The sequence below is a fragment of the Accipiter gentilis genome, chromosome 15 (assembly GCF_929443795.1).
Source record: "Accipiter gentilis chromosome 15, bAccGen1.1, whole genome shotgun sequence".
Lineage (NCBI taxonomy): Eukaryota > Metazoa > Chordata > Aves > Accipitriformes > Accipitridae > Astur > Astur gentilis.
In genome coordinates, this window is record NC_064894.1 from 10,255,688 (window position 1) to 10,275,638 (window position 19,951).

Genomic DNA, 19,951 nt, shown 5'->3' on the forward strand with positions numbered 1-19,951 from the left:
CTTCAGAACATGTTCACAGCCTCCTATAGATTTTGTAGGCTGATAGTAGGAAGGGTTCTGGAGGGGATCCAGCTTTGGCAGTCACGCTTTCAGACAGATCAGGAATGTTATTCAGGAGTATATTACTTCATATAAGGCTACCACATAGGATATATAACAGAAGAATCTGGGCATCTTAAAAATGCAATCAAAGAGCAAAAGTTGCTTTGCTAACCTTGCAGGACATATTATGCAAGCTCACACAGCACTGTACACTTCTTTAAGCACAGAGATGCTCAGTGTCTTTATGTAGACATCTGTACAACTTTAAGGGCATATGACAATCCAGCCTCAGATGAACACTAATGTAAGAGGTCACGGCTTAAAGTTTTCTCTCACTTCAGAATAGAACAGTCAAGAACAACGTAGTTTTAATGAAGGTTAAATAAAAAAATTGAAGTGGACCTGAAACTCGTTTTTCACTCACTCATGGTATGTGAGATACAGATACCAGGTTACTTACCTAGTAAGTTAATAACCCCATCATTGTAGCAAGCAAAAAGTTTGATAAGATCTTTAAATAGAAGCATGAATGCAGCATTTATGACACCATTTGTCAGTTCATTTGGATGAACCTACAAATAAAATACCAGTTATTTACAACAGATGTTTTGAATGCAATCAGAAATTTCATCTTGCACCAGCTATCTGATGCTGTTATAGATAGAATCAAGCACTGAATACACGCTTTCACACAAAGAAACCAAACAAAGGTTTTGGTTAGCAGATCAAGGATTGCTTTCTTCACCACTCCAAAACAATCCACTACAGCAGAGGAATATCCCCATCAACAGTAAACATCTTAGTCTTGACTCCTTCACCTATCACAAGGAGGAGGGAGGCAGAGACGCTATTAACAAAGCTTTAATGACACTGGACAAAAGGTGGCAGTTCACAGCAGACTTTGACAAAAACTCAGTAGTCTACTAGATAACACAGTTGGGTTAACGATGTCAAGACCCTTCCAGTTCTCAGGTTAACTTGGGCAGAAAATAAGTTCTTGTTTATTAAAAGTTCTTTCTTTTAATAAAAAAACCTCCTCTTCTGAGACCACATTTCCTATGCCATTTATGGAATGAAAAACACATTAGCGAGACATGTACTTCTAAGGCTTTCCTCTGAAAGCTGTAGTGGGCCCTGCCTTCCACCTGAGAGCATGTCCTTCTGCCCACCAAGAACAGAAGAACTTCAAGACCGATTCCTTCAAAGACCTCTTTGCAATGTACCTCCTACAACAATTGACTCCTGGTTTTATCCTTAAGGCAGATAAACAATCCCACCAACATTCAAAACATTATAAATATATTGTAGACTCTTATTTCTATGAACAGTCTAGATTAAAGTTTAGCCAGTTCAGTTTACAGCTGAAAACCAGATGAAGATTTTGAGGAAGCCAAACAACATACATGTAGTATTTTAATGGCTTTTTCCCTCCCTGCAAAAGAAGTCGGTTGCCAAGAGACAGAAAAAAGATTCTTCAGTCTCCTTGTTTTGTCCATTTCTTCCCCTCACTGATGCAGGAGATGAAACTCCAAACTCTGCACCAGCACTCCTCAATGCCCCTCATTTCCCATGCTGTTCCTTTACCCTGTCCACAAAAATAAGTGCAATCTGCACATTTCATACACATAGGAAAGGGCCATCCTTCACCACACTACCTCAGTGGGACACTGAAAAGGGGATTTTTTGGCCCACATGATGGGATGGTCAGTAAAGCATTACCTACAAGGTGAAACGTGTTCATTACACCGCAGCATTTATAAGTCACTGCCCAGCATTAATGCTGGGTCAGCTACAATACATACATCGAATTCAAGTAGTGCATCAATTTGTTCCTGTAATATTGGCATACTCTTCAGCAGCTTTTCAGGAGCCATTGTTCTCATTACACCGTCAGCTCTGCAAGAGGGAATACAGATTAGAAGCCATGGCATTTCCTCTCTCCCTTCCCCCAAACTGATCTGTTGTCTAAATTTAAGCTTAAAGCAGCTATAATCCATTTCAAATGTTTGAAGCACTGTCTGATTCACCTGCTTCTCATATCATCAATAGAGCTGGCCTGAAAAATACTTCATCCAGCCATCCTCCCCGACAGCAGGTGAGGAGAGGTTTTGTTTTACAGTTACGAATGCAAGAGATTGATCTTTTATGTAAATAAAACACTGAGAGTTTAAATAACTTGACCAGAAATACTGTCACAGAAGTACTTAATGTACAAAGACTATCAGTTCTCTAAGTTTGTTATGAATAACTAATGACAACTCATTGCTGACATGTCTGTGGTCACTGAAGGCAAAGAAACGCTACAGGTTGGTTGTTTTGCTCCCCCCGCCCCCATCAGGTGCCACAATATATGCACGCCAATTCAGTGACAATTTAAATCAGGGCAATCCTTGCTGAGAGCTTCTTTCCTCAGTATTCCTGGATACTAAATTCCACTACTCCTTCATAGCACTTCCACTGACTTTGACCTGCCTTATCAGTCTTGAACCATTACTCCAACAGGATCACGCAGCGGTGACGGATGTGTGGCATTCCTTAATTGCCACCCGTAGCCTTATAGCAGTCTTCACGTGTGCCCGTTTTCATCTCTGAATATCACAAACCTGCACAACCACCATTAGGTATTGCCCCATTCTGGCCACTTACAGGTATAGCATCTCCTCTCTGGAAATACATACCACTATTCTTATTTTATGCTATACTCTGAGGCAGTGCCTTGTTTTGAGTGCCAGAAATAACATGCGTAGAAATCCTGTCCAGGAACAGTTTATAACTGTTGGCTGTGTTGCCTGCTAAGAACTTTGGGTGTTCACTTTGGGTTTCCTTTGTACTCAGTCATCTTTCTTATGGAAATTGTCTGGAGTGTAATGAAACATCCTAAATATAGTTCAGAGCATTTCCTTCTCCAAATCCTAAACACAGTCTCACTGCAGCACTATTTAATAAGAGTCAGACTTAACATCTAGCACTAAAAGCTCCCAGCTCTGCAAGGCACCTTGCTTTAGACTTCAGTATTTACTTACTACCTAGAGTCTTTCGTCTCCTCCTTGTGCAATTTTTAACCAATTACAAATACTTAAGAACTCCAACCATTTTGGTGTTTCATTGCGGCTAAGCAAAGAATGTAAGAATGAAGTTATTGAGACACCAAAATTAAGTGTAATGCCACAAACAAGATTTTCATGGGTTCGGCAACCCTATCAGTTTACATATCTAAACTTTGCTTACCCTTTCTTCACTCTTGCAAAGTCAAATGCCATTTGTCTGTAGGAAAACGCTTTTTCATTCAAGTATCTACTATAACGCCTTATAAAGGTGGACATATCATAACCTGCAAAAAACAGTTACATGTTTTACACTTAATTTTCATGCTTGTTTGGAGGTTCTTTAGTAAACAATAACATACAGTCAATAAATCCTAAGGTTATGTGATCTCTGTTGCACTAAACAACTCCACATACAGAACAGGCATTACAAGACATCTTCCAGCTTCTGAAGAAAAAGCAGTAGTGCTGCACCAAAACAATCTACCACCGTCCTCTCCTCCAACAGATTCATCCAACGTACCAGTGGCAGAGTTCCCGGGGAAACCTGCTAGTGGCTCCTACACAGTTATGTGGTAGCACTACTTGATGGGGAAATTAGTCACCCTTCTATTAACAGGGAAAAGTTCCAATTTAACAAAAAAGTTAATACTTAACTGGTACATGACTTCCGGGATAAAGACTCATTTCAACTTAAACACTCTTGCTATTTTATATATGTCAATCACTCCAACTCTTATATGGACCTTCAAAATTCCCCTGACTAGGTTTACCACAACAAAGAAAGTATGATGGCATTCAGAGATTAGTGCCTCCTTTGAACTGTTACACCAGGGATCTTCAAGGCACATAATACTGTACAAGCAGCCTCAAACTTCAGTGACCTTCAAGCCTATAAGACTTCTACACAGTTAGTATTACAGTCTATCCTTCAGGTATTTCTTTCAAAGTTTCTTCTTCTAAGCTACAGAAATGTGTGCAGAAGGCAACTCCTCCTCCTTTTCAGTAAAAGTCCCTTTTTGCTACCATTGTTAAAATCCACACTCCTCAACTTAGTCAGTGACTGTATTTTTCCTTAATATCCCTCAACATTAAATACCTCTGCCAACTCAGGCTTAACAATACCAACTCTGATAGCTCATTATCTCTGACACGCTGTTGTATTATCTATGAAATGGCAATTTAAGTTTAAAGAAAGTGGCAAAGAACACAAAAGCATACATTTAACAGAATTCCTTGTTGCCAAATACCAGCATCTTTGAACACGGATAGCATGTTTTGCTTAGACAAATACAGCTTTAATATTTGTTTGGCTTTGTTCCTGCCCTGTTTTACCATTTCTAAAAGATGCTCAATTCTTGGTGTCACATGTCTCCATCCAGAGGTGAAGTAACATGGCATTGCTTCGATCTTGCCCATTACTGTAGCATTCCTGCACTCTGCATACAGTCTACAAGTATCTCTGACAGCTGCGGAATTATAAGGTTTCTCTCTTCTCTAGTAGAGCTACCATGAAACAAGCTTTTCCTCCGCTAAGTGAAGGAACAGGAAAATACACTAATAATTCCAGAGTTAAAGTAGAAAAACAGACTTCGTAAGCTTTAGAGAGAACTCTTTAATTTCTGCCTAGGCTTTTCTAAATTCACTACTCAAATCAAAAGCAGGTAGTTCTTTTGGTGCCTCCCCCCACTCAATTAAACACTTACAGACAATTCCTAAAAAGGGCAGTTTCCCCAGGCAATTAAAAAATTACTGTTTAAGACAGTAAAAAACAAAAAAATAAATGGAAAGTTATCAATTTGATTCTTAACTCCCATAACAGTTAAGGAGATAGCTGACTGGGTCCTGATTTCAACCAGCACTTGAAGGGAGTTGTACAGCTTCACTTTTTGAGTAAAAATTCTGCAGGAACTAAGAAACATTGTACTGAAGTTGTCCACCAGTTCACTTGAGTTCCTGTATTCATTAAGTACTTATAAAAAGGCCTCAGTAGCACATTTTTATATTATTTTCATCTTATGAATGAAGGAGCAAATTAACAATAGTATCTTATTTATAATCTTGTTAAGATTATAGACATGAGTAGGCTTACCATGAGATCCACTTTTGTCCAGAAAATTGCTGAGATTGAACAATGTGTTTCTAGATGCCAGGTACTGAATAAATCTCTGCAATACAAAGTTATTTTCTTATCACAGGCTGGATCTGAAGGCTTTGTACCTCCTAGCAGGAAGATTACCGGTCTAGTTCCAGCATACACACGTGAAAACCCAGAGTTTTTGTCTTAGCCTGCTATAACTTCCTCAAAACTTTTTTCATCCACTCAGATCAATTACATTTAGCCTCAATCTCTACTAAATATCCTACTGTATACATAAAAATAGAATCTGTGCAAAATAGAAACCAGATTGTGGAAGGAGCAATAAAAATGGTTAATTCTCAAAGAGATTACAAAACAGCATATCCAGGCTAGTCCCAGACTTTTCAATCCAGCAGTCCCCAGTTTCAGCCAAGCCGAAAGCCTGTTTTAATAACAAGCAGGCCCCACATCAAATACAGGGACTAACAGCCTGAAACAGTTACAGAACGCAAATCAGAATATTGGCCAAAACTTGGAATGGAAAAGTAGGACAGGAGTAAAAATTTACACTGTGACATTGGAGAAGTTCATTGCGTGAAAACACTTTATATACAGCCAGGGACAAATGGTTTCACAGTCATACTAAAGCTCTTTAAGTATGCTTTTGTTTTCACGCAGACATACCAGTCTAAACAGGTCAATAACAAGCAAGGGCAAGGAAAATGCAATCCAAAAGGCTATCAGGTTGAATTTACAGCTCTAGGAAGATTTTAACTGTCATGCGGAAAGGGCAGCTATTTGGATGGCATTACGCAAGTGGCAGAACATCAACTTTGACTCTAGTCAAAAAGTCCCAGGTAGTCTTTAATCCTGCATAGCTCTGTTTTCAGACAGCACATAAATTGTCATCATCCTGGAACAGGCTGCTGCTTGCTCTTATGCTACAGTTTTTTAAACGAACATACAGATAATCGGCATGCCTCCAACCATGTTGTTAAAGGTAAGTTTGCTCCTTATCAAGAATAGTTCTTGCCCTTTGTTCTCAGGTCTTTACCGGTTCAGAAGAGATGCCTTTGCACTACTAATGTTTTTGGCTTGCAGTCTGCTCAGTGCCAACGTGGTCTCGAGAGAAAGCTGGTTACACTTACCTCATTGCCATGAACCATTAGATGATGTGTGGTAACTAAGGCTTTGAATACGACCACCCAGCTACTATTTGTTGCTCGCTCAAAAAGTGTATCGGCCATCTGAGGAATATTCACATTTGTTTCATTAGTTGCTTGGATCAAGTCTGTAAGAGAGAGAAAAGGAAGGTGTTGGGTGTTACAAATAAGACAAAAAAGTTTGCAGCGTGGCCAGGCCCTCAACCCACCAGGCTGCAGGCCATGGTTGTGACAAACAGCAAGTTCAGTGCTTATGTTCTACATTTAAAAACCAAACCACACAAAACAAAAACCAAAAACCTGAGATTATATTAGTACATTCTGACAGCAACACTGGCCTGACTCTTTTGTCCGACAGTACTAGCTTTCCAACAGTTCTGTCCTGAACTGTGTCCCAACCTTTCTCCATCTTCATCCCAGATGAAATTAGGGTGCACAACATCACATGACTTTACTGCTTGCAGGTTTTCAAATTAATCGCGGCAGTTCACTACCTCTGGGTTAGATGAATGAGTATTATGGAATTCTTCACTTACAGGTAATAAGTCAAGCACCCTGAACAGAGTCACATCAGCAAAAAGAGGTATCACCAGAAACAGATACTCTACTCATCGGAGAGGTTAGAGTTTCATCAGCGTGCTACAGCACACCTCCTAGAGTCTCTGCACGCCTAGACAGCAGGAGAGTGCATTCAGCCATGCATTAAGACCTCTTCAACAGTAGGAAAGAAGGCAAGGATAGACATTAGTTTACACTGAAGAATAGTAGTCTTCTGCAAGCACCTGCACCTTACATAGAAGAAATAAGACATTAGACTGTCTTAGGGAACAAGAATAAAATACAGCCTTGTGTCCTATACATCAGGAAGGTGTAGACTTGCACAGGAGAGTACATGAAATTAAGGTAAATGTGTGCTTAAATCATAAACAGTAGGGCAGCAAGCTTTCCACTAGCATCTATATCCCACATCTACTGATAGGATCTCTGATTTACTACATCACCTGTTACCTACAGACTCTTGCTAGGCAGCCAGCAATGACCTTCTACAAGCTTTTATCTATTTTGGAGACACAGCTGGAAACAGCGTACTGCAGCTACATGACCAAAACACATGTGATGCCAGACAGGGCCCTAGCGAGACTTCAGGAGACAACTTCATGCAACACAAAGAGCACAGGATACAGACCTAATTGCAGGACTGAGGCTTAAAGTTTGAAGACCTAAGTAGAAAAAGTTAAAAATTAAAAAGCTAAACTGACAGACTAAGCATTATCTGTGTTATTAATGAAAATACTCATGTTTTACTTTCCCTGAGAGGACAGTAATCACTGTTAATGATTTTCCACGTATTTCTTTCTACCTCACCCCCAGACTAGAAATGTTCATCCAACTATTCAAGTCATTCCGTGATGACAGCTTTTCTACCCTAGAAGCAGACAGGCTATTCTGTGACTGATCCTTGCACACCCAAACTATGCGAGTCTGCTGTAAACACTCTACAGGAGTTCAGTTCACCTGGGCAGCAGGGTCACCACTTCCAGACTTGCTTTCCCTCCCCAGCACAGCCCCATATAACGAAGAGCATTAATGCTGCTGAGAGCGGGAAGTCAAGGTTCAGATCACTGTGAAACTACTGATTCTGCCTCTGCAGGGCAGAAAAAGTCCAGAGGACACGTCTGTCTAAACAGACCAATGAGTTGCATCAGCTATTGAGAACTACCTGGCATGTTCAGACCTACACTGCTGTACTAGAAGCATTAAGAAGTTTAGCAATTTATTTTTTTTTAATGCATGGCAAGTGATTTTTATGGTTTTACTTCTAGTAAACAAACTAGTTTAAAGATACAAGAAATCTGTAGCTCTGAGTCAGAAGCTTGTGAAAACTGCAGTGCTTGTGTTTAAAACTGTCTTTTGTATGGGCATAAAACTGCAACGTGTCTTCAGGTTCAGGGCAGTGGAATGATTTTCTGTAATGAGACAGAAGACAAAAAATTATGTGATCCGTTCGCCAAGTTTGATTTTAAAATGGTTGTTGTCATGGTGTTTTTTGGTGTGGTTACGGGTGTTGGGTTGGGGTTTTTTTTTTGCAGAACACCTTCTGAAATGTAAATTTAACTTCTATAACGTCAGTTATACTACCCCCAAAGGAGGCAGTTCTGCAGACAAAGTATTACAGTACTAAGCCATACTATTGAATGACAGCAGTTCAAGCTCAGAGCTCCAATAATTCTCCTTGATCTTGTTGTTCAAACAGGCCAATAATCTTTTATTGTTTACTGCTGATTAATGCTTATAGAAGACAGCGGTTTGTAAAAGCTTAGAAGCAAGTCACAAATGGCCTCCTCACCATTTACCCTGTTCAGAGGTTTTACTGCAGATGAAAGCATTTGTCCTTAGTATATGGAAACATGCATCAAACTTGCAAGCCTTCAGTCCTAAATTTCAGTACGTAGCTCACTATGGAAGAGAGGTGCTATAAATTGTGTATTCCGGCGGCGGATGTTAGATAATGAAACCTCAGAGGAGTCCACCCACAGCAACGCTGGCAACAGAGGCTACAAGGCACTACCGCTATACGCTACCAGAGCACTGCTTCTGAAGTCACTCAGTCATTTCTGCCTCCTCTCCAAAATGCTGGAGGGTACAGCATCTCAGTCTGCAGCTCTGAATGTTTTAGGACACGAGTAATTATAGTGTGCTGAGTAAAGAGGTTTGATTAAATTTAAGCCTACTACTTCCAGTGCACAGAAAAGAATTAAACCACACACGAAGATTTTATTCTTCATCTGAGGGAAAAAAAAAAAAAGAACATGGGGGGTTAATTCTTGCAGGGTTGTTTCCTGTTAAGTCACACAACAAAGTTAAGGAATTTAAGCTTCCTGGGTTTCTTTCCCCAATACCATAGAGTCTCAGCTTAACCAAAAATTGTCAGCTTCTGGAACAACTCACAAGCTTAGCTAACTTTAACAAACCCTGAGCAGCAGAGTTTGGTGGCTAAGCTAAATTTTAAAATAAGATTTGGCAAAATTAACTTTATATCAGTGTGGTATGGAAGAATAGGTAAAAGAAAAAAGAAAAAAGAAAACACATACAAGAAAAAAGAAAAGGTAGAAACTACAGTTTCAGAAGATACAGATTCTGTGATTTACTGGTGGGAAAGAAACTTAGTTTTCAAAAGAGACAATGAAGTTCAGTCTTCCAAGCAAGTCACAGGTGACTTGTTAATACAAAATAGATAATACTAAGAAGTACCAGATGAAAACCAGCCCATCAGAAGCCACATGAAGCAACCTTACAAAGTTTATTCCATTTGGTGTACACACAACTAGGACAAACAAGGATTAAAGGTACCTTCCTGATGAAGTTTCTGCTATTGCAGGCATCCATGTCAAGTACACTGACAGCTAATGCCCAAACCCAGAAACTGAGCTCAAATACAAATTCCAAGCAGGGTGAGAAATGAGGAATCATACGGCAGTAGCAGCAAGTGCTTTCATCGTGACTTTCACAGAAATGAAGTAGCTGGAGAATGAAGACCTACATACCCTTCACTTGAATCGATTTGTTCACTGTGGGACTAAATTATAATTGCCAAATCACAGTTCATGATTTGCCCCATTTCCTCTCTTCACTATTTGGTAGCTGCTGTTCTGAACACTTATTCAGTCTAGAGATCCTTGTTTAAATCATAATTTGGACTTTCATACACTTTTTCTAGTTAAGTTTTGAGATGCAAAACCAATGCACACAGAAGAAATAAACAGTTGTCAATTCTTTGACACCATAACTTAAATCTAAGCACCAGTCTTTGAACTCTTTGACTAGCCAACTTTTTGACCCAGTCTTACAACATCTGCAGCTTAATTAGGGAAGAGAAGCAAAGCTAAACTATAATCAACACCTTCATGAATAAAAAGACAAACCTGCCAAATTGAGGAAGATTGGTAGAGGCTTCAGTGAGGAAGACCGAAGTAAGACACCTTAGCTCTTCATGACCTTTTAAAGAGACCACTAAAAGATGTGACTAGTTTTGGTGTTTGTTAAACTCATAAGGCAAAAAAAGGGAACAGCAAGAAAGTTTCAAAAATCTTCAGAATCTCAGACTTTTTCAGTCTCATTAAAAACTACTTCCTAGTTTAGAGGTTGGTTTGGGTTTGGGGGGTTGTTTTGTTTTAAATGAGAGAGATTATACAACACTTTAAAGAATCTCTCTTATTCCTTTACTTTTTCAGGTTGTATTCTGGATCTGGGCAGGGATTTTAACCCATTTTGTTTGTTTTTGTTTGTTTTGGTTTTTTACTCAATTCTTTAATAAACAGACCTGGGATTCCCCAGTTCAAAGTTAATTATTCACAATTTACATCTCAGTATGCAGAGAACCAGCAGCAGAGCACAAGACCTCTCTGTTCGGAGGAATATTATTGGTGCCAACTTAAGAGCAGCTGTCATTCCAGGTTGAATTAACATGCGAGCTGCCTCAGCATCTGAGCTGTGTCATACACTCAGTTCCTAAACATTGCCAAATCTCTCCGACAGTAACTCCCTTACAGACCTTCCTCGCTATTACATTGAACGCTACAGTAGTCTTCACAAGTTTTCTTCCTTGCTTACATTTAAATAATGCCTTGAACTTACAGAAAGGGGAATGCAGGATTGTTTCAAATCCAGGCTAGTCAAGAACAGAAAGAAGTGCCTTAAAAGTAAGAGTTTACAAGCTTCAACCAAAAAAGCTAAATAGGCAAGTAACAGTACGAGTCCTCCCTTGCAAGACACAGAACTGTACCAGGAAGCTACTATATCAGTGTGCTAACCAGTGCAAGAGCTGAACTTCCAGATCTACTGAAGACCACAAAAGACTAATAGGAAGCAGAACAAAGTTAACAGTTTCTGCTTCTATGACAATTGCCTATGAGAACATTAGATGATCTTAATGTTGTTGGCTTTGACTATCAAAAAATTCCACAATTGGGAATTTTTCTGTGGGCTTAAAGTTTACCATCTACTCTTTCGACCCTCACCTTGCCCCGTCTCCAAACATGCACCATGATCTGGCTTGTAATAATCTCCCCAAGCAGAACAGCAATTCATGCTGTCTCCTCCTACCTCCCCAAAAGTCTATCTCAAGAGTTACTACCCCTTGACCCCAGCAAGCCTACCCTTTATCAAAATCCAGCATCTTCCAGATACTGCCTATGCACTTTCATGCCTATGCCAGTTCAACAAACCTAAACACAATCATCTTCCACAGAACGCATGCTCTCCAGATACTATAGACTTTCCCAGTAATGCAGCTGTAGTCCCTGTGACTACAAATAACTAGGGGAACTGCTACCTCCTCTCTCCAGCCTGATTCACAGACCTTCTTTTTCCCAAACGCATCTCAGACACTTGTGAGGATAAATATTTGCTGCAGATCTTGAAGTTTGAGAGGTCATGGCAGTCAGTCTTTGAACCACACAACTGCATCCCACACCAAGATCACCTTTTATAGACAATTTCTTCCTTCTGCTTACTCATAGGCATACTTATACCACTCATAATATTAAGTGTTTTTCAGAAGAGAAGAAGAGTTTCTTCTTCCCTATCAATCACATGCGGAGTCTGCAGAGAGGCAGGGCAGATGACTTCAAGTACCAGCAAATTTCTCTTGGAGCTTCCTCCAATTTCTCAAACTGAGAGTTTAATTAGCCTTAGAAACATCTTATTATCACACTACTCCTTTTTAAATACAACAGTGTATCACTTCGTATATCACCAAACACCTGTTTTGAAAACAAAGCTAAAAAATCTACTGTCCATATACATTGCTGGATTTTATTCCAGTGCACTTTCATATGGTTTGCACCCCTCCTTCCCCACCATATATCAAGGCAAGACATCTGGCTTTAAGTCATCTGCAAAAACCACCCCAGCTCATTACCAGTATTAAACCAGTTATGTTGGGTTTGTGTCCCTTTTGGTCCTTAATCATTTTTACATATGGCTTCTCCTCCTCAGAGGTTCAGGTTCAGCTCTCTTGGAAAGGGCAAAATAAAAGCCAACTGTCAGGTGGTCTTCTACTGGATCCGAAAGGATGCGACCAAAGCAGCTGTCTCCCCAAGTACTAATAATAAGGAAAAAGTGTGATTATACTGTGTTAAAAAAAATTCTTGCCATAAGCAACTCCCTCAAGTTCCATGAACTATTAATACTTTTTACTTAAAAGTTCCCAGAACTTACAGCTCCACTGCCTCTGATGGGGAGAATAATGTGCATCACCTTTAGCGTTTACACTGGAGTTCTCTCCTTGAGAGTAGCACAACTGAAAGATGACATTCAGGCCAGCTGCAGAAGGTCAAGTTTAAGCAGCAGCCATTAGGGTTTTAAGTATGGTCTTTAAGACTGCTAATTACTTAGTGATGAATATATTTTATGGACAAAGTCTGAGACCTTACTGACACCCATGATCCAACTATTCAGAAGAATAAAAGCTTCAATTTTACTCAGGAATTAAATAACTGGAACAATAGAGCTGTCACCCAGAAGATGTCACCTACACAAACTCCCTAGTACAAATATACTAAGGAAAGCAGCTTTTTAGCCTCACACACGTGAAGCCAGAACACTAAGCAAAGGGGAAAAGGCCCCATGGTCAAAGAATCCTGCCTGGTTTCTTCCTGACCACAGCCAAGCAGGTTCACTGTAGGAAAAAACCCTAGTTATTAGGCATGGAATCTTTCCCCTGTCCAAAGTAGTAAGAAGCTCAGTCTTGAACCTCATTTGTACAGAATTCACTCACTTTGAATACCAAAGAATTTGCTCAGGCAAGAATACAAGTTCAGCAAAGCAGGGGAAAGCGGAGAAATGACTGCTTGAATGATCCCTTCCTCTCACCCAGAGACCCCATTCCAGACCCTCTCTCCACCCAAATCCTGCTCCACAACTAGCTCAACAGAAACATGTATTCTTCTGCTCAAAGATAAGAACTGAGCAGTTCTGCTTATGTCGATATGAAACATCAAGTAATTCTGGAGCTAGATGTGCCACTTCTCTATTTTATTGATTTACTGCAAATAGCAGCCAAGCCACAAATCATCATTGTACTACCTTTTTTGCACAGTTCTCAATAGTTTAAGATACACAAAATGCTATTTGCATTTGGTGGACACCAACTGATGGTTACAAGGTTAAAAGCAATTGTCTTGGAGAAATGCTATTCCTCAGCTTATTGTAATACAGCATCTTAGATGCCAAACTCTCGGGGAGAGAAGGACATGGAAAAAATCCTAACATTACAAGTAGCATTTGTGTTAAGCATTTGACCAATAACTTTGCCTGAAAAGGAACTTCTGTCCCACATGGCAAATCTCATATCTCATGCTACAAGCCATTTACTTCAGCAGTTCAAACCTGCCTTAACCAACATACACTTTAATTTAAGGAAGAAATATGAATCTTCTGTCAAGCCTTCAAAGCATTTATTCAATTTCCTCTAACAGGTAGAATTGTTGTCTCCGCCCATGCAAGCACTAAAGCAACAGTCCCATCGCATCCTAGGTCTTGCTGCAAACAACAGAACAAGTTTAAAGGGAGCATATTCTTCCAAGATTATTGCTTAGGAGGGTAACAGTCAATAAGATCTATTTAATTGACTACTATAACTGGATACCAGGATTCCAGCTGTGGCCTGTGGTTATCCATCCATGAGAGTGAACCACCCCTGACATTACCTGTTGGTTATATCAATTCGTAACTCTTATCACTTGGCTGTTTACTGGAATATCAGTAACAGGATCAACTGTGGCTTTTATCCAGAGCACCACAGCTACACTAGAAAAGTAAGGATTTCATGTTTGCCACAGCAGTGTGGGTCATTTACCGTAATCTCTGCACTAGAGTATTTTCTAATCAGCCTTTACATGTTGGGCTGATCTTACACTCCAACCACATCTGGCAAAGTGGTAATCAACTAAGGCACGGTACATGAACTATTTGACTTGCCATGCTGCTGTCATTTTTATTCTGAGAAGAATGAACACTGGTTAGTGCTTTCCACTCTCAAATGATCTACTTTCCTCAGAAAACCATTTTTTTTTCAATAAACCTGTAGAAGTGAAACTGTCACTAGCCTATCAACTCTGCCCAGAACAGCAATTTGTAATCCACTACAATCTGAATGAGACTGAAAATATATTGGAAGCAGCCTGATGTTTCACCTGCACTACTCGGCAGTTACACATTGGGAATACATTAAAAAAAAAAAAAAAAAAATAGGGTGGGGATGAAACAATGTGCAAGCAACTTCAGTGACATGTTAATTAGCTACAGCCTGTATGCTAGAAACAGGTCAGTCGAGCAGGCAGGCTCAGCAGCTGACACATCTTACTTCCAATATCCAGACCACGGTCCATGTTTTTCCTACCCTCTCAGCAGGATTCTTCTGAGAGTCCAGCTCTTTTGTCAGTAGACACCACATGATGACACAACCTTCAGTACGGTCAGCCTGAAAAATAAGCAAACAAGGCCAGAGAGCCCAGGCACTCTCTTGAGCTGACAAGCCACAGGGAGCTTAGCATGGGTTGAAATTCTTAACTGGGAACAAAATGTCCACAGCTATGCAGACAGTCTTGTTGAAAACATGGACAAATCTGTAGAAAAAGAAACCAAGCGTAATGCAAACCTGTCCATGCAGTCAGTGCAACAGTATGGACGGTATGCCTAGAGGCATACTGAAGCAGTTGCAACTAAACAGCAAGTACTCTGTAACATGGGTGCAATCATTTCAATCTATTTTGTCTTGTATCTATGTATCTACAAAGCAACAGAAAGACCGTAAGAGTTCCTAAAACCAGACTGCTGCCTCATATGTGAATGCTGTGCCATAAAAAAGGGGGGTTTTGGTTTAGTTTGTTGGGTTTTTTTAATAAACTGACTGATGTCCTTCACAATTAGACAGAGCTTTACTCTCTCGTTGCTAAAAAAAAATAATAATGAAACCAAACGTGCCATTCCTTTATGTTCATTCCCCTGTACTACACCAGTTAAACAAGATCCTTTTGCTTCTGCCACACGGGCAGGTGAGTTTTAAGTCTCAGAAATTTTGAAAAAACTAACATCAACTACCAGTAGACTTTACTCTTCAACATGAGCCTGCAGCCTTTCATATACTGCAAAAAAAATCTGTTAAATCCAAGGGAACATCCACCTGAGATATTGAAGATGCAGTTAGGACTACTAACATTTAAAAAAAACCTGGCAGTAGTAAGTTGCTGTCTAACAGATCAAAGTCACCAATACCTTTGGAAGATGGGTTTGCCACTGGCAGAGGAAGTCTCCTATCAAGTTATTGATGAGCGGGGAAGTTGGAATCCATCACTCAGGCTCATATCCAGGCAGCAAAGCTTCACAAAGAGTCTTTAACAAAGAGTCAGATCTCTAGACTGGAACACCCAGAAGTGTCAATTAAACTCCTAAGCACGATATGGAGGTGAGTTTTGAAAGGTAGCTTCTCATAATACTGCATAAGCAATTTCCAGCTTCCCGATAAACACGAGGAGGTTCTTTAAACTCACCTATTCCAAACACAGCAAACTTTGCCTGTTAATACTGTTGCAGTTCACAAATAACAGAGGAATTTGAAGTTTAAATCAAGCTTACCAAAACTAGAAAGACTCTACGTGGCTTAGAATGAAAGATTTGATCAGAAAGTCACAGGCAAGGCTCACATATAAAAATAGTGTTCTGAAAGATGGAAGTAACGAAACATCACTCATGATAAAATATACATGTTTTCAAAACACTGGCACACTAGATATGCTGACTTCCTCTGGCTTGCTGCCCCTTAGCAGAATGTATGCTCTCCTATAAATAGGTTTAGATGCAGCTATAAAACTTAGATTAAGAGCTACAGGCTCAATAACCATACTTTGGATTCCAGAGTCATGCAGCAAGATCCAAACCCAAGTCTCCGTTTGAAAAGGTTGGGTTTTAAAACTCCATGGTTGCTAAAGAACTGATGCAATGATACGGTAAAGCTTTTGTCTATATTCGACCCCTACATAACGAGAAACAGCAGCCTTCAGAGCCAGGAAACAGGCCAGCTGGCTTCCCTCTTTCATACAAGTCCTACACTCTCTGAACGAGAAGTGAAAGGAAGAGTCCTTTTAAAAACAGTTTGAACTCCCACTTAAGTGCATTTATGTGGGCTCTTCAACCATGTGTAACGTATTCTCTAGCTAGTGCAGTCCTGCACTGTGGCAAGATAACCGATCACTGCCTTTTTTTGAAGACCTTCCTCTAAACTTGTAAACTTGCATACATTTTAAGAATGTGGGCGACAAGTCAGCATGTTTTATTCATGCTTTGAGCAGTCTTGTCCTCCTCTCACTGCTATGGAGGACCATTTTAGAACATTCTGTAAACTATCAGAGAGACTTAAGAGATATAACAAACCTATGCCAGAGGCACTAGGAGCCTGCCAGCCTCTGCAGGCTGACTGCTGACCATCTGCTATGGAAGCACCCGCTGCCATTGTGTCATCCGCGCTCGTGCCAAGCTAAGGCTCAGTTTGAAGGGATCGACTATACCGTCAGTAGTCAAGCCACAGTCTCATCCCACCTCTTTAGGACAGCAAAGTTTAAGACACTTCCTTGACAAGACATATTCTTCAGTCCTTTAAATATATGGTAGAACAATCTTAGCTCAAGTGGACACCAAACTCTCCAATCTACCCTTACCAGTGTTTCACATCTCAGCCATAACCTACTCACCTAAATACCTAGAAACAACTAGCAAAGAACATTGCTTTCTTTTGCATTCCTTCTTTGAGAAAGTAAAGCCACTTTGGCAAAGCAACACAGCTCAACTGTTTTGTTAGAGCCCTATGACCCAACTACAACACAGAAGTTCCTGCCAGCTTGCTTTCTACCTGTGGTAATTTTGCATATTGGCTTACAACCAAGAAAAGAGTTGATTGCCATGAGTCAGACCCAAGCTGCAGACATGTCCTGTCAGCAGCTTGCAGTTCTTGGGACATACGAGAGGCAGGGTGTACTTTCTTGGTGGCCTTCAAGCATGATCACACCTATGTACTCGCAAAATCTCCTCTACAAGAAATATCATAACACATTTGAGTTTTATCAATAGCTAGAAAAAACAGACTCTGGGAAAGGCAACTGACTGATACACTGCCTAAGCTCAAATGGCCAGAGTACAGATTACATAAATACACAACATTAGCATGACACCAGGACTGTTCAGCATACAATCCCTTTCATTAAACTAAGTTAAGATACAGATATAATCTAGAACGAAGCAGGGGATCACATTATCCTGGGCAGGGAGGAGGAACAGAAGGGTATTTAGACTTGGTTCGACCAGAAGTCAGTGGTAATACAGTGCACTGCCATTTCCCATACTATGCCTACAACTAAGCTGCAAATCTCAGATGCCCAGTGGATGCTACCATTTGCCAGCAGCCTAGAAAACACTGTTCCAGTATTCCACCCACATTCATGGTGACATTTCAAGGCTGATGTCCAACACCATTCGTGGCACTAGTCCAGACTGCTGGTATATTCCCTTTCCTAGTGGGCTACAACTCTCAACTGCTTCAGCAAATGTGTTTCACAACCTTAAGAGAATTTTTTATGAGCACAAGCAGCTTACTGGCTACCAGCTATGACTGTTGAATACACCTCTGAGCCCACTGTTGCAAAACTTGCTTTGTATTGATTTTCAGTGTTTTCAAGCAGCTCTGCAGAAGTAAACATGATTAAAATGGCAAGATTATAAGTATTAAAAACAGTTTTAAGGGTCTAGCATGCAGTTTGCAAGACTCCAGAAAAAGCAGACTTAACCATACTCCACAAAGTGACAAGCTAGCCTCTGCCAAGTGTTCCAACTGCCTTCTAGCAATTGCCAACATCTGGTTTATTCAGGTTTTATTTAAGCCACCAAGCTCTCATCCAAGCAAAATTTTGGCCAGCAGGAAAATCAAGCAACCGTGCCGAGTCTGACAGGACGGGATACTCTAATAAGCTTACCAATGAAGCTTCACACTGCAGTCTTGCTGGTACTGCTGACTCAGGGGAACAAAAGTACCGCTGCAAACCCTCTGCTACAGATCACTGCCTGCAAATCTACTAGGAAGGCTTCTTCTGTCATATCATTTAGTTGGAGTTCAGGGTTAAGCCCCGTGCTAGACCTTTTCTTTCGGCACACTAGACGTCCTGCGCTGAGATTCAAACCCTGATTTCCTGGCTTCCTTTATTCCTTGATTTTTAGTTTTCATGGTATTTGAAACCCCTCTCTCCAAGCCAGGCAGAATATTGTTCCTAATCTGCATGCCACATGTTGAAGTTTGGAGGTTCAAGTTTCATCAGACACTCATTGTTGAGACTACTGTATTTCCCCTGGGCACACATCAGAATTCGTCCTTTTCCACCCTTACCCGCATCCTGATCTGTGCCTTGAAAAGAACCTGTGCCAAAAAGGAACAGGGCACGTTAACTTAATAATACTGTTTGGTACCACTGACTCATCTTTAGACTACAGTAAGACTAATGGAAGGGATATAATGTCATTTCCCCCCACCCCTAATTTTTCCCCACCTCCAAAAAACACTGGAGCCGGCTCCTTCAGCAATACCACGTGTCCACAGCTGACTGAGGAAGACCTCTCCCTTTCTTTTCTTCAGGGACGGGGTATATTGGGTGCACATGGCGAGGTTTTGGCAGCGGAGGGGGGGATGCTGCAGCTGTGACCTCTGAGAACAGGGGTCTCTTCCACAGTCTGCGGGGGATATCTGCTCCAGCACCATGGAGTACCTCCTGCTCCACCTCCGACCCTGGTGTTCCCTCTGCCATTTCTCATTTTTTCCCTCCTCCTCCTCTGCCTGTCCAGTGTTTTCTGCCCTTTAAGTATGTTTTCGTGGAGGTGCCACAAGCTTGGTGGATGGGCTCAGTTGCGTCCTGCGGTGGGTCCATTGTGGAGCCAGCTGTGTTTGGCACGGAACATGCCCTGGTCTCTTCTCATACAGGCCACCCCTGCAGCCAACACCTTGCCATGGACAGGCCAGTACAGGGGGAAAGGTAAGTAGGGTGGGAAGAGCGAAGTAGTCTCGAGTATCTCGAGCATAGGCAGAAAAATACTAGAAGAAGGTGTGCCTCTGCTATATTACCATTTCTTCAGAAGTGGGGACTAAGAGGGCAGCAAATTCTCCTCTTTGGCTACCAATTTCTCCATCCAGCAAGAAGCAGAGAAGACGAATAGCATCCAAAACGCTCTATTTCCTTCAGAGTTATCCTGACTGTCATCTGCTTTTAAGCACTTTAAAGGATCCTTCATGGGGCAGAGACACAGAAACATAGACCAACCACACCAACAGAGTACTTTCTTGGAGACTTCACGGAATTCCTCACTAGTGGGACAGGCCCAGGTAAGGGACACACAGAATTCGGAGGGTTTGAGAGCCAGGCTGGGAAATCAGAGGCACAGATCAAATCAAACCACAGGAAATCAAACTTCAGATTAATTTTTTTGTTTGTTTAAAAGACGTTCAGTTGCTGCCACCCAGGATCTAAGGGAGTAACACTGTGAGACTATTATGAAACATATTCAACTACTAAATAGAAGAGACTGGT

General features: G+C 40.8%; 1 protein-coding gene across 14 annotated transcripts in view; it reads right to left on the reverse strand.

Moving 5' to 3' along the window:
- The window catches only part of SNAP91 (synaptosome associated protein 91), a 69,860-nt gene that overhangs the window by 43,089 nt on the left and 6,820 nt on the right, over positions 1-19,951 (reverse strand). For all 14 annotated transcript variants that reach the window (XM_049817978.1, XM_049817990.1, XM_049817984.1 and 11 more), the window contains 5 exons: positions 6,315-6,457; positions 5,179-5,254; positions 3,271-3,373; positions 1,845-1,938; positions 503-614 (listed from right to left, as the gene is read on the reverse strand). In XM_049817978.1, coding sequence (XP_049673935.1) covers positions 503-614; positions 1,845-1,938; positions 3,271-3,373; positions 5,179-5,254; positions 6,315-6,457 — 528 coding nt within the window. The remainder of the gene's footprint in view (positions 1-502; positions 615-1,844; positions 1,939-3,270; positions 3,374-5,178; positions 5,255-6,314; positions 6,458-19,951) is intronic.